Source organism: Salmo salar, chromosome ssa06 (genome assembly GCF_905237065.1).
Source record: "Salmo salar chromosome ssa06, Ssal_v3.1, whole genome shotgun sequence".
Classification (NCBI taxonomy): Eukaryota; Metazoa; Chordata; class Actinopteri; order Salmoniformes; family Salmonidae; genus Salmo; species Salmo salar.
In genome coordinates this window covers 43229383-43245238 of record NC_059447.1, presented here as the reverse complement: position 1 = coordinate 43245238, position 15856 = coordinate 43229383, and the positions used below count along the sequence as shown (strand labels likewise).

The following is a 15856-nucleotide window of genomic DNA, read 5'->3' as shown; positions in this document are numbered from 1 at the left end:
TTCACACCTAGCAATGAATGTGTTTTTGAATGTTCTGGTATATCTGAAGGGAGGGGAATGGTGGAAGTACTGTGCCTCCATTACGTTACTGTCAAGTCCTTTTTGCTGCTTGTTGTAACTCAGAATAGTGTGTACAGTGAAGAGTAGGTTGTCTGGAGTTAGTTTTAGCTATAAGCTCTACATTAGATATAGTCCCTACTTAACATTAGATTAAATATGACTTGGTTCGAGCCCTGATTAGCCAGTCTAGCAATTTAGCCTGTCCAGTGTAACCTGAATGCTAGTGTGATGTTTTGTTTAGTCCAGCTGTTACAACAATTCATTGCCACAAGCAAGTGAGCGGTACACTAGGTAGGTACATTGGTGATGCTAAACTGTGTATGACTGCATTTCTGTGGATTGTTCTGCAACCCCATCTGATTCCACCAACCACGTCCAACCGTATTCAACCATATCTTATCCCACAGCATCTTTTGATGTCTATTCTCTGCTAAATAATTAGCATTTCATTTCCTCAGTGTCTACATTGTACCATTGTTGTCCATATGAATTTTAATACTAGATTCATCTATCTGGTACCAGTTGTAACACAATCTAAAGATTTGAATTCTGATGTTACTGCAGCAAACCTTTCTCAAGCCTTATCTCTGCAGCCCAGACATGTTATGCACTATTGTAGTCACATTCCTATCGTCAGTTGAATTCCACCTAAACCCCATTCCATTAAACATAGTCCTAACAGATTTACCTGCTCATATATGCATCTATTCATACCTACCTACGTACATGCTCTCTCTCCTCACGGATATCTGTTGTCATGGAATGTTTTGCCCCTTGGCCCCTTTTCATTAGTATACACATGCCTCTCATATGGAAGACATGAGCTGTAAACTAGCTTATTTGCCCATTGGCAAGCAAGGGCTAGAGAGGCTGCCATTTCCCCGTCGGGTGAAACCGGATGCAGGTGGAGTGCTGGCAGGGCCTGGGAGGTGTAAAGGAAGAAAACAGCCAAATATAGCTACAGTGAGTAGACAACACACATGGAAATGTAAAAATGCTGACCAGTTCAAGATGAGATAGCTGTAGCCTAGCCGACATAGCTGCAGCTTGTGATGAGGATCCCCTCAGAGGCATCTGGCAACAGAGCTAGCGATGAGTTAGCATTAGCCCCGCTGCTCGTTTCACTACACATTTTAATTCACATGTTGGGTGCTTTCTGTCTGACTTTAGGTAGGCGCCAAAAGTAGTGATTGCAGATTATATCTACCTTGTAGTGACACCAGGGGATGAATGAGGTACATATGCTACTCACATCGTAACATAATACTTCTGCATAACATTTGCCATATTTAATTAATAATTGTTACGGGTTCAAAAAGAGGTGCTGCCTGACTTTGAGTCATGAAGGGCTGCAATGGCTGCTGGTTTTCATTCTTGCTTTTTTAAATCAGTGGCTGATTTAGACCTGTGTTGCTAGGTGTGTGGACTCTCTGGGCAATCAGTGACATTAACTGATCAATTATGGGCAAGGGCAAAATAGAAAACCTGCAGCACTGCAGTCCTAGAGGACTGTTCTACACCCCTGGGTGAAAAGCATGATTGGTATCCTCCTCTTTTCTTGACTAAACACATAGTATAAAGCCACCACGTATGCATGCACACATACTCAAACAATGCATAGTGGTGTAGGGTGATAGCTAGCAAACAAATGTAGCTATTCAAGCGTAGCTATTTATAGCTGTATTGATTTAGAAGGGGTCTGTGTTAGTGTGTAGGTAAGTGTGCTATTGTGATAAGAGATCCAAATTGTAATACAACACTAACACAGACCCCTATTACTCCAAATTGTAATACAACACTGACATTGTGAAATATGAGAAGACATTGCCTCTCTGAAGAGGTCAGTTATTTTTTATTTACATTTTTTTTATTTCACCTTTATTTAACCAGGTAGGCTAGTTGAGAACAAGTTCTCATTTGCAACTGCGATCTGGCCAAGATAAAGCATAGCAATTCGACACATACAACAACACAGAGTTACACATGGAATAAACAAAAACATACAGTCAATAATACAGTAGAACAAAAGAAAACAAAAAGTCTATATACAGTGAGTGCAAATGAGGTAAGTTAAGACAATAAATAGGCCATGGTGGCAAAGTAATTACAATATAGCAATTATCTTGGATATTCTGAATATCTTTGTTGTTACCTGACTCTTTTACAATCAAAGCTACTTGTCATATTAGATTTTTCTACGATCACAATTTATATTTTTAAAGTCCGGAAATATCTATTTCTCACTTAATCTCTGTCACATATCAGGATGAAGGTGCATTTATCCATTTATGTGCACTTGCCTTTTCAAATAAAGCCAACATGCTTTTGTGTGATACTACAACTGTGTGTGTGCTTATGCATATTTGTTTGTGGCTTACCATCTACAGTGCATTCGGAAAGTATTCAGACCCCTTCCCTTTTTCCACATTTTGTTTTGTTATAGCCTTATTCTACATTTTATTAAATAACCATTTTCCCTCATCAATCTACTCAGAATAAGTAAAAACAGGTTTTTAGAAACTGTGGACGCTAAAATGAAAAACAGAAATTCATTATTTACATACGTATTCAGACCCTTTGCTATGAGACTCAAAATGTATCTCTTGTGCATCCTGTTTCCATTGATCATCCTTGAGATGTTTCTACAACTTCATTGGAGTCCACCTGTGGTAAATTCAATTGATTGGACATGATTTGGAAAGGCACACGCCTGTCTATTTAAGGTCCCACAGTTGACAGTACAGGTCAGAGCAAAAACCAAGCCATGAGGTTGAAGTAATTGTCCATACAGCTCCGAGACAGGATTGTGTCGAGGCACAGATCTGGGGAAGGGTACCAAAATATTTCTGAAGCATTGAAGGTTCCCAAGAACGCAGTGGCCTCCATCATTCTAAAATTGAAGAAGTTCGGAACCACCAAGACTCTTCCTAGAGCTGGCCAAACTGAGCAATCGGGGGAGAAGAGCCATGGTCAGCGAGATGACCAAGAACCTGATGGTCACTCTGACAGAGCTCTTGAGATCCTCTGTGGAGATGGAAGAACCTTCCAGAAGGACAACCATCTCCGCAGCACTCCACCAATCAGGCCTTTATGGTAGAGTGGCCAGACAGAAGCCATTCCTCAGTAAATGCACATGACAGTCTGCTTGGAGTTTGCCAAAAGGCACCTAAAGAACTCTCAGGCCATGAGAAACAAGATTCTCTGGTCTGATGAAACCAAGATTGAACTCTTTGACCTGAATGCCAAGCGTTGCTTCTGGAGGAAATCTGGCACCATTCCTATAGTGAAGCATGGTGGTGGCAGCATCATGCTGTGGGGATGTTTCTGGGAGACTAGTCAGGATCGAGGGAAAGATGAACGGAGCAAAGTAAAGAGCGATCCTTGATGAAAACCTGCTCCAGAGCACTCAGGACCTCAGACTGGGTCGAAGGTTCATCTTCCAACAGGACAATGACCCTAAGCACACAGCCAAGACAACAAGTTTCTGAATGTCCTTGAGTGGCCCAGTCAGGCCTGACTTGAGCCCGAACGAACATCTCATCCAACCTGACAGAGCTTGAGAGGATCTGTAGGGATGAATGGGAGTAACTCCCCAAATACAGGTGTGCCAAGCTTGTAGAGGCATACCCAAGAAGACTTAAGGCTGTAATCACTGCCAAAGTTGCTTCAACAAAGTAGTGAGTAAAGAATCTGAATACTTATGTAAATGTAATATTTCAATTTATTTTATATATTTTAAAACATTTCTTAAAACCTGTTTTTCTTTGTCATTATAGGGTATTTTGTGTAGATTGATGAGAGAAAAAATACAATTTAATCAATTTTAGAAGAAGTGTCACGGCTGTCTTCGTCTTCTGACGATATAGCGAAATCGTCGTCTGAAAATGTAGACCAATACGCAGCGGATGTCGTGTTCATCTTTGAATTTAATTAATCGCTCACGTGAACACTATACAAAAACAATAAACAATGACAGTGCAACAGTTTTGCAGGCTATCCTAACACAGTGCAAAAACAATCTCCCACAACAGACAAACACAAACACACCCTCATATATGGGACTCTCAATCAAAGGCAAATAGACAACACCTGCCTTCAATTGAGAGTCCCAACCCCAATGAACCCAAACATAGAAACAGACACACTAGACTCAACATAGAATTACATAAACATAGATCATAAACCAAAACCCGGAAATACTAAATCAAACGCCCTTTTACCAAAACACCACCCCGAACCACATAAAACAAATACCCTCTGCCACGTCCTGACCAAACTAAAATGACAATTAACCCTTATACTGGCCAGGACGTGACAATAAGGCTGTAATGTAACAAAATGTGGAAAAAGTCAAGGGGTCCGAATACTTTCCGAATGCACTGAACAAGAAATGGCACATTTTGTTTAGTTTAAAAACATTCACCTTTTGTGCAATACGTAGGTGTAGGCTAAATGCTTAGAATTTGACATACATTGATACCTCTTACAACATCATGATCTATATCAAATAAGCCCAGCTAAGATTGTGTGCATCTGTGCAGTGTAACAGTCAGGCAGCCATGGAGATGGTGGGCTGGGTAATATGCAGCAGAAGCTAGTTCCATCATTCTATGAATAATACATAGACAATTGACAGAATATTTCAGCTCTGGGAAGGAGGAAATCTGAGCAGTTGATCGTGAACAAACCATTGGGGGTTCCCTGAAAGTAATGGTAAAGCTTTTGGTAGTTTCAACATGGATTAAAATGTTTAATCTGCGTCAGTTATCTTAATTGGAAAGTATCTAGGAATAGGCCACTATCTCTTATCAAATTCATGATTTACTTGCAGCACTGCAGTTATATCGCAAGCATAGTATATTACTATGTCTGCTATATGGTTTTTACTTGCTACTTTACACCTATGAAAACATCTACCACATTATCCAGATTGGTGGTATCTGCATGCCTATTATAATCAATACTTTGATTGATTGTCTGTTGTAACCACACCCTTTTTATCATGTTTCAGGTAAGACTCAAATGCAGACTGTGTTGAAGTAAAAATGTTTATTACAGCAACAGGGGCAGGCAAATGACAGGTCAAGGCAGTCAGGGGTCGATAATCCAGAGTTGTGGGGGAACGGTACAGGACGGCAGGCAGGCTCAGGGTCAGGGGGAGGCAGAGTGATCAGGCAGGCGGGCTCCGAGTCAGGACAGGCAAGGGTCAAAACCAGGAGGGCGAGAAAAAGAGAGACTGGGGAAAAGCAGGAGCTGAGACAAAACGCTGGTTGACTTGACAAACAAGACGAACTGGCAACAGACAAACAGAGAACACGGGTATAAGTACCCAGTGGATAATGGGGAAGATGGGTGACACCTGGAGGGGGGTAGAGACAAGCACAAGGACAGGTGAAACAGATCAGGGTGTGACACTTTTACAATGAAAGCTTGGAGGACAACACAATACATGTATGACCACAGTCACTTGATTGTACACAATCAGTCGTGTTCATATCTTACTCCAACATGCTCCAGTCCAAGGCCTTTTGAATGAAACGGACCACATAGATGAACCACAGTTCCAGATCTGTAGCCTTTGATAAAAACCAAGGGAACCTAAACTGATTCAGGCGAGTCTGTCAGAATCGCTGTTCTCTGTGGAAGCCTGTCGGTTGTTTATTCTGATTGAACATTCTATATATCTTTCTCTTTGATGATCATGTGTAGAGGTGAAACCAATTACTCATTAACCCAAATTTGAGCAACATGTCATTTAATCAAATAATCACAGCATTTTTTTTTGCATAGCTATGGCCATTTAAATGGAGCTGGTACTAAATGCTTCAGAAAATAATTGCTAGAAATTGATACGAATATGATAGGTCATTGATATTGCCTGTGTGAATGTTAGCACAAATGTGAGTCACCGCTCATTAGCCTGAAAGCTACTGTGAAAACTCAACACATTATATTCTCTATTATGTGCTTAAATGGAGCAAAAAAATTAACAAAATGGCATGTCATGACATGTTTTTCAGAAAAGCATTTAAATGACAAAAAATGTATACAACGAGGTAAGAGAAAAAAACATAACAACAGCAAAGTGGCTAAATGGTGCCATGTCCTCCAAGAACTGCAGTGTGTATCAATATCAAAGCTCCTTGCACTGAAGCCATATTAATCCTTTGTCACACACCCCATATACACTAGCGTCACATTACATTGGACAGTGAGTGATCCAACCAGGAACCGTCTCTCATCATACCATACAAGGCAGAGTGGGTGACTGTCATCTGAGGGCACACAGGGCAGGAACATGAACTTGCACAGCCTCGAGGTGGAGCTAGCTAGTTAGAGGTGAGGACTGGAGGGAAATGTTTCAAACCCTAACCAAGGCAAAGCCAGCCCCAACAGCTGGAGACATAGTTAACTGTCCGTTACAATCAGGGAGCCAGCGCTCAAGTTCAACACTCAGCAACTCGACTAGGCCTTCCAACGTATCCAGCCTCTCCCTTGGAGCTATTTTTCCCTCCCATATGCGCCTATGAAAAAACGTTGCTGCTGTATGTTTTGGCATGAGATGCGATTTAGAGGACTTAACTCTCCTGTCTTTTTCTGGCCAGAAGACATACAGGAAGCAATGGAGAGTGAAGGGAAAAGGTTAACTAGAGTGTGCCCAAGTATAGGGCTGCCATTTTGTAGATTTCTCTGTTTGGCAACAGTTATAGATAGCTGTCCACTAGCTGTGTTTATGACTAAGCTGTTCAGCAATGACTGTTCTTCTGTTGTGGACTTCTGTAGAGGTCTTGTCGGTTTGTTGTTTTTCCCCAGGTGAAATGGATTTGTCAACCCTTCTCCCCCTCACAATGTGATTCAACATGGCTACCATTAGGTCACAAAACACTTTAGGGGCTCGTTTCAATCCATATCGCTGAGGTTCAGCGTTATAGTGTAATTGAAATGTATAGGTCATTTCCGATTGAGCCGACATATGTAGCGTTTACTGTGAATGCAGTCTCCGCTAACGCGGGAACATTGCCTTTAAATGTCTATCGCGCTATAGCACAGCTCTTCAGCACTACGGATTAAATAGAGCCCTAGATCTAACTGCCGCTTGCTGTTATTGCTTGTCTGTTTATTGAACATAAATACTATGCCCTTCTCTGGCGCAAATAGGCAAAATACCCATCAAGCTGTTGCCTAAACAGTTCATCAATTTGATCATACACGGTGATCTCTGGCCTATCTATTGCCTTTTTGTTGGGTGTATAATTTCTAGTGCCCCTAATATCAGCAACAGAATGAGCAGTGTGCTGCCCTATGGCAGACGGCCCACGCTCCACCTTGCCAACACTACACACCTCAGGCCCTCTCCATGGGCCTCTGGCAATTCATCAACGCTAAGCGCGACAAGAAGCCGAGGACACGTCTTTATTATTTTAGCGCAAATGTAAGGTGTTCCATCGATTCTCCTGCCATTTTCAACACCTTCGTATACAGCCTCTCTTTCTCACTGTGTCTTAGTCCTTGACCCTGTTGAGGTCAGTTTAAATAGCCCGCATCGCTCTAAGCCGAGGAGGGTTTGTGTAAGACGCTGAGGGTCACTCCCTTCACTCCCTTCAAGGGTCATTCCCTTCATATCATGAACTGTTTGAAGTGACAGCGCAAATATAACACACATATTTCAAAGCCTTTTTTGTGGCTTTATCTAAAATGGCTGCCATGCATGTCACCTAAGCAGTATGGATACAAGGGTTTTCCTTTTTTATTCTCTAACTCTTACCCTTCCATCCTTACTCCTTACCCTTCCAACAGTTAGGAGAGATCTATAGCCAAGTGTCGTACTGTGTTATCTGCGGTTTGCACAGGTCACAAATACACAATCAACAATAAATAGCAATATGCCACTGATGTTGTTTTTCACTTGTTCTGTTTCAGGCTAAGGACAGCGATGATGATGAAGAAGTTGTCCAGGTTGACCGGGATCATTTCATGGATGAGTTCTTTGAACAGGTCAGTGCAACAAAACAACTGTAATACATGCCATTGAATGGCATGAGAAATATCCTAATAACCATTATTACATATATAACTTAACCTGGTAGTTTCTTGTATCCACATGTCTGCAGGTCATATTTAATAAAAGGGGGCAAAATGACTAATTAAGGTCTATGCATAATGCCATAAGGTCATAATTGGCAGTTAACTGTTGGTAAATGCCTTATAAGTGCCATATCTCTAAAGTTAAGGTGTTACTGTTTTACGTGTTACCCATTTACTAGTGTTTCCAAGTGCAGTGTTATTAATGCCATATTATAATGGGGGCCATCCGGCCCCATAATGTAAAAACAAGAAAAGAAAATAGGCCTACTGGCTACATTACCTCCAGGTCATGTTCCCTTCAGCTTTATCTTTCAAAATTGAAAGTGCTTAAGCATAATTTCTTCACACATTCATCCTATGCAACAAGGAACATGCTATGAGAGGAAAAGGAGAAGGGGCAGGATATGCAAATAGAGCAATATTATGTTTGGTGTGTTCAACCACAATAAATTGGAATGATTTGCATACTAATTGACGATCCAATGGCGGGGGAAAGCCAAAATTGAGTGAACTTACTCTTCTTCCTACCATAATAAGACTGCAGTGAATCCATCAACTCTATCAGTGGAGGTATATTTCATACTTGGGAGATGCTGCCAGAACTCTTTATCGCTGAGTGTTAAGTCTTAACGAAGACATTAACATCCTGGATGTCTGACAAGATGTCTACAGAATGTCCCAGCATTTATGGGAGTACAGACAATCTGTGGCTTAACATTTCCAGTAGTTTATTTTTTGTGTAAGACCCCTCCATTTTTTACACAGAGGAATTGTTTTCTCTCTTTGGAAAGGCTTTTAAAGCAAAAACCTTGAACAGATACCCAGTTATCTGCAATACAGCACCATGAATCGCAAACAAAATCCCCAACTCTGGTCCTTGTCTTTTGATAGGCATCTTATCAAGCCTGGAAGACCAGGTAGACACTGTTAATGGGGCCCTGAGGGGCTAGCTGGGATTGAGGACACCTGCCTTTGAAGAGCTCTGCTGCTGCTGCAGGCTGGGTGCAGTCATATAGCCTGGCTTAGCTGTGCTCCTCACTACCTTATGGGCTGTGGCTCAACTCCTCTGTCCTAATGAAAATGAATCTTTACCAGCTTTACAAAGCTTTCCTCTAAAACTATTAAGTGAACACTATAGGGGAAGGGGAATTGGCTCAATCTGGGCTAAACAATGATTCACTATAAAGCATGAGTTTATTCGGTATGCCTTAGCTTCGTTGAGGAAGTAGCTCACAAGCCGTTGTCATTGAACTCTCTGTCCCATAGAAAGAACAATAGGAAGAGCTATTAATAATGGAGAAGAGAATGAATAGGAATGCAGAGCACATAGATGCTCATATCCATACAGTCATTGCAAAAGTATCCGCATATCCACAAACAGTACCAAGAATAGGGGGACTTTGACACATCTGTATCTGCCTTTGACACGTCTGTATTGGGAATTGGATTACACAACCCATTCAGATGGAGAGATGGAATGAATACAGAATGTGTGGTTAGGCTGCTGAGTCTGACTTTGCACAGGATTTCAGGGGATAGTCAGAAGTTCTTGGATATGTATTATCTGCAGGCGCCTCTGCACATTCTGTGGGGTTGGAGGAGTTTGAACACCCACCATTAAAACAGCAACCGTCTTGTATCATACAAATGTTAGATAGAGATATTGATCCCCAACGTGTGACGATATATAGCTAATACTGTAATAAGGTATTACAAATCAAATTGTATTTGTCACATGCAGATGTTATTGCCGGTGTATGTATGTATGTATGTATGTATGTATGTATGTATGTAAACAGGTTTCGCTGTGATGTCTCAGTGTGCAAACCATTTAGACCAAATAACCTTCCTAAATTCCCCCAACGATGGCTAAGAATCAAGCCTCCAAACCCTAAACCAGCAGAGATTATAATTACCAGTCAGTAATTGACTTATGTGGTCTTATGGAGATTCCCCTGCTCTCCCACCCACCAGAAAGTGCTTCCATTGGGTTGTCATGGCAGTCAATGATTGAGTGTGTGAGGTAATCCTGTCCATGATGAGGTTCAGAGGCCTCAGCACTCCCACGCTATACACACATCCTCTCCATGGGTGGCTGTGGTTTGTCAATTCCATAGAAATAGAATTACTAGAACGGAAAAGCCCCTTAGACCATGGCCATTTGACAGTACACTCATTTAAAGAGTATAAGAATTAAGCCCTCATGTATGTTGCCTTCTCACTCCCTGTGCAGGTGGAAGAGATCCGAGTCTGTATAGATAAGCTGTCAGAAGATGTGGAGCAGGTCAAGAAGCAGCATAGCGCCATCCTGGCAGCGCCCAACCCTGATGAAAGTAAGTCTCGGTGGCCACGAGCCACATCCATGAGCCGGAATGGATACTTTTAAGACGGGGCCCCAATTCCATACCAGTTCCATACTGCTTTCCCTCAGTCCTCATGGACTCCATCTTGCAGCACTGACAGGACTGGATAGGTAGAAGTGATATGCCAGAAAATTCAATATTGCTTTCCAGTTTAGTATTGGTGTCAAATCCTTTCAGGTCTGTGTGAGGGGGAGTAAGTAAGGGCCTGAGGATAGCAGAGACAGATTGGTTTAAGTGTGTGTGTGACCCTGGCTATATACCTGTGGGAGATACTCCACCCACGCACTCAGTGAATGTGACCCCACCCACTCATCTCTTACTGAGTCACACCCGGCCCACGCACTCACAACCGGCCAACACACACGACTCAACAAATTAATTTTCAAGGGTGGGACTCTACCCACTGGTTGACGAGGGTTCACCACCACACTCACCGAATACTCAATGAAAAGTGTTTTTGTGTTTATTGTGACAATATTGTCATTATTATGACACATTATAATCTTACTGTCAATGAAGACAACACATACATTTGCCCTAACATGAAATGAAGTTGTTTGGAGGCAGGCTTCAAGAAAAAAGAAGAGCCCTAACTATTACCATGCATAACACTTATGAGTATGGTATAAAACAGACATGAAGATGTGTGTAAATATTTAAATACTATTGTATTTTCTCCAATAATTTGATTGAAATCCAATCCTGTTAACCTTCAACCACTGCTTTTAGGCCCTTATGACACAATCAATCAGTCGAGAACGTACAGTGAAAGACGTTTCAGAAAATGGCCCCTTCATTGTTGCCGTGCTGCTGTAGGGCCGTGCTTGTTGTTAGGAGATGAGTGTAGCATGTTCTTTAGAGTTCACAGTGACCCAGGCTGCTAGTGACTCAACTGGAGTGAATGAATGTTTCATTGCTAATGTTAGGCCTTGTCAGACAACCTCTAGTCTGGGTTAACCCAGAGTTTCAGGGCAGGCAGTGGCACAATACCTACTGTACCGTCATCACGGAATCCTTCTGATTTCACTTCCTTTTCTCACACGTTCACATCCCTTTTATTGCCCAATCACTTTTATTGTAGCTTCTCAATGTGTTTTTGCGTACGATTACTTTTGTCTTATGATTTCAATTTCTACACAAGCATGTTTTATCTTATGTAATGTTGTTGGACTGTTTCTGTCTTTCTGTCTGTCTTTCCTTCCTTTTCCCCCCATTTCCCCTCCTTTTTTTTCTTGTGATGCATGCTTCATGAAGGACTTGCTCCAGGGGACTAGTTGTTGGAGTTCAGTTTTTGTGAGTGAGCTAACTGGTTACTAGTTATCTACCCAGGTGGTTTAACTAGTAAGTATGTGGTTGCTATGCTATGTGTGTGTATGTTGTCTGATTTCTTTATGTGATAAATGTGGGGAATCTGGTCATTTGGAACATTTCTTTGTGACTAAAGCGTCTAAGTAGGAAGATCATTGCTTACATATATTCACATAAACATAATATCTTCAGATTCACTGTTATTATTGATTATATTAAATATTCCAACTCAGACCGTATGTATGTTGTCCCTACAGAATTGCCGGCATATTTCTGTTTCTGTTCTGTTTTTTATTATATTCATGTATGCTAGCTTAATCTTACATTTATGTCCTCAAAATGAACCAAAAGCTTAAATTTGACCTCTCCCTATGTCAAGCCATTCCAAATAATGTTTGGTAGTCAAGCCATTCCAAATAATGTTTAGTAGTCAGTGGATGATACAAAATGCATTCCAGTGTACTTCCTTGAATAATGCATGCTGGGAAGTGTAGTTGCTTACTGAAGAAATCTGTGTAGAAAATTCATCTTCAGTTATCAGTTATCTTCACGCTGTAGCCTGTAGTTATTCAGATTGCACTGTCACACTTTGCTATTTTCAAATGAATTGTGAATCGTACAAGGAACAATCATTCTTGGACTTAGCAACGGAACATGTTTAAATCTCATGCCTCTCTCCAATCATGGCCGAAGGGCATCTCCATAATGTATAGTGAAATCCTGAGGAATCACTCCATTTGACTTAGCACAGAATTCACTTATCACGTCACACACAGGGTGAACACAAGGACAGGGAGGACCCGTTAACAGAAGGCAATACACGGCAGCCAACTTATTTAGTAAGCTATTTAGTTGTAGTCTATATGCAGTTACACTTACACATATAAAATCCCTTATCAGTAAAGGCTTTATAGGAAAGGGCCTTTCAGCTAAGGGTCTTAAAGGTAAGGGTCTTAAAGGTAAGGGTCTTAAAGGTAAAGGTCTTATAGGTAAGGGTTCAGGGGCCAAAAGCTAAATCTTTCAACTGAAATGGCTTTGTGTTGTAGCCAGCTCTTGTGTCTTGAAATATAGATCACGTATGCTAGCCCCAGACAGCAGTACTGACCCACAAGGAGGTGTTGTTATGTGCTGATATGAGTTTCCAGTTCAGTTTCATAGGACCCTTTTTGCTTTCGGATAATCGATAGACAGGTCAAATGCAGAGGCATGGAGTAGCTACAGGACACCTTAAATACACTAACATTTAGACATAATCTCAGAAAAAACAGCACAGTATTCAAAACACAACACAACCCAACAATCAAGGCATCCAGTGTTAGCCTATTAAGTACCAGACAGGAGCTTGTTAGCATCTGATTGGTTTGTTGATAGCACCTAAAATGTGCCCAGTGATTACAGGTTAATTTGCACTAATTGACTCTAAATATACCCCAAACAAATATCACAAAACTACAATGGCTTTCCTTGCTGATACAGTACTTTGAAAGGTAATTGACCTATCTGTGTTGTCTGTATGCAAATGACTGGTTATCCTAATGTTCCTGTAAATATATCATTGACTTACTTGTGATGGACAGAACAGTCCCTACATTTCAATGCATATAATAACGCCGTAGAGCAGTGGTAGAATACTGTATCATTGTAGTAGCTTACTGTTGTAAATTATGAATATCCTTTTCTACCACAAAATTAGATTCTAAATGATATTATTTTAGTGTGTTGAATGATTTATTTTAAACCTTTCCAGCTCTCAATATTGCTAAACTACACTCTTATAAAAAAGGGTTTCAAAACGGTTCTTCAGCTCTCCCCATAGGAGAACCCTTTTGGTTACAGGTAGAACCCTTTTTGGTTACAGGTAGAACCCTTTTGGGTTCAATGTCGAGCCCTCTACATAGAACCAAAATGTTTCTACCTAGAACCAAAAAAGAGTTCTTCAAAGGGTTCTCCTATGGGGACAGCTGAAGAACCCGTTTAGGTTCTAGATAGCACCTTTTTTTCTAAGAGTGTACTTCCTAGCGTCACAGAATTAGATATGTTGTGTCTTTATGATTCATGAAGTACGAGTCTACAAGGCACATGTTTTACGATTAACCAGCGGATGTAGGTGCTGCACTCTTGTGAAAACTCTTATCTTAGGTAAAGCACAAACTATCTTAATGAGCAGACAGCCAAATTACAACGCGAGAGAAACATGCCGGCAATTAACTCATTAGTTATCTATAATCATGGGTAGACGTTATACATTTGTTGTAGATAAACAAATTATGCATATGAGATTTCTATTACCAGTTAATGATGTGTTAGGAGATAGTCCTCTTGTTAGTGGAGTGCTCTGGAAAACAGACTTTTGGACTAGACTAGATGAGAGTGTTGGGATGTTTGCGGAGGTGGTCGAGAGAGAAGGGAGGGATTGAGGGAATTACAGGTGCGAAGGAAGGAGAGGATGATGTAGGAAGTGAAGTATGTGGGTGGGAGGGAGGGAGGGAGGGAGGGAGGGAGGGAGGGAGGGAGGGAGGGAGGGAGGGAGGGAGGGAGGGAGGGAGGAGGAGAGGAAGAGAGGAGAGGAAGAGAGGAGAGATAGAAAGGGCTGAGCTGGTTTCCAGTGACTGAATGAATGGCACTGCAGCGGTAATAAATCAGCCCAAACACTGCAGCTGAGTCCCACACAAACACACTCGCACGCACACAGTGTGCACCGTTTCATGCATGAGTACGTTTTCATATAGACGCAAACACACACACAGGCTTAAACACTGTCACACACACTCATCCACTCCAACCTCCACAATCCCATATTCTTTGTCTAGACAATAAACTGATGAATAAACTGATTTTCACATACAATACCACTTTTCATTCACCCACTAGTATGTTTGCACACTGTTATACATACATGAGAACATTTGCAATATCACTCGCATACAATACACTGACAACCTAAGTTGTTTTATCAGTGGTATTGTGATTGACACAGGTTGGGAATTGTGATAACTGAATATTGTTGCCATAATGGTATAATATGGAACACAATGTTGAGCATGGCATAATTCTGTCTCTCTTTCTGTATCTCAGAGACCAAGCAGGAGTTGGAGGACCTCACAGCTGACATCAAGAAGACAGCCAATAAAGTTCGCTCAAAATTAAAAGGTAATATAAAATGAAAATGGAAAATGTTGTGTGAAACACTGGAAAACACAGTGCCTGAAAAACACCATGCCAACCATTACAGCACGGAGTTAAGTTGTCCACGCTAGATGTTGAACACAAGATTAGAACCTCTTGGCTATGAAGGAAATTATGTCAAACCTACCCTATTTATCTTTTCCATTTTCATACTGAACTCGCTACTTAAACACTTTCTCAGAGCCAGAACACTTGCTTCATTAGATTACCTGACTAGAACACTGATGGTCAGATAAAGCCAATGAAGCCATTTATGTAAAGGCAACACAGCAGACTTCTATAGCGCAAATAAAAACACAAGACAATGTTTAGTCTATCAGCCCCTTAAATCAGAGAGTGTTTGTCCTCAAGGAAGTCCCCATGATTTCAGGCCCATCATCCTAAAACAAAATGGTTACGATGGACAAACATGACGATATTTGCTACGTCTAGTGGCCCCCTGCAATAACGTCAAATGAGCATCTCAGGGACTTTTGTTAATAAGGACAAGAGTCAATTGGGGTCAGAGTATCATCTACAACAATTGTATTTTTAACGAGGGGAGAATTATAGCTAAGAGCAAAGCTGAGGCGGCTAATGTTAACTGGATTGACAGTTAACAATTCAAGCCATGATAGTTCAAGGACATTGCTGCATGAATGTGTGATGGTCGAGCAGTGAATTCATCTATCTGGGAGTTCCATCCAACCATTCGCCCCAACACACATCCCATTCACACTCGCATATGCAAATGCACATGCACACTGAAAACAGCTTTGATGGTAGGTATCGGTCTATAATTGCAATCCCCACAAGGTCTGTCTGTTTTTGACCTTTAAGAACATGGATCTGCTTTTCATGTTTTAATTTTCCAT

General features: G+C 41.2%; 1 protein-coding gene across 1 annotated transcript in view; it reads left to right on the top strand.

Moving 5' to 3' along the window:
* stx1b (syntaxin 1B) overlaps positions 1 to 15856 on the top strand; it is a 54645-nt gene that overhangs the window by 20984 nt on the left and 17805 nt on the right. The window contains exons 2-4 of the mRNA NM_001141022.1: positions 7981 to 8055; positions 10379 to 10478; positions 14892 to 14966. Of these exons, the coding sequence (NP_001134494.1) occupies positions 7981 to 8055; positions 10379 to 10478; positions 14892 to 14966 (250 nt within the window). The remainder of the gene's footprint in view (positions 1 to 7980; positions 8056 to 10378; positions 10479 to 14891; positions 14967 to 15856) is intronic.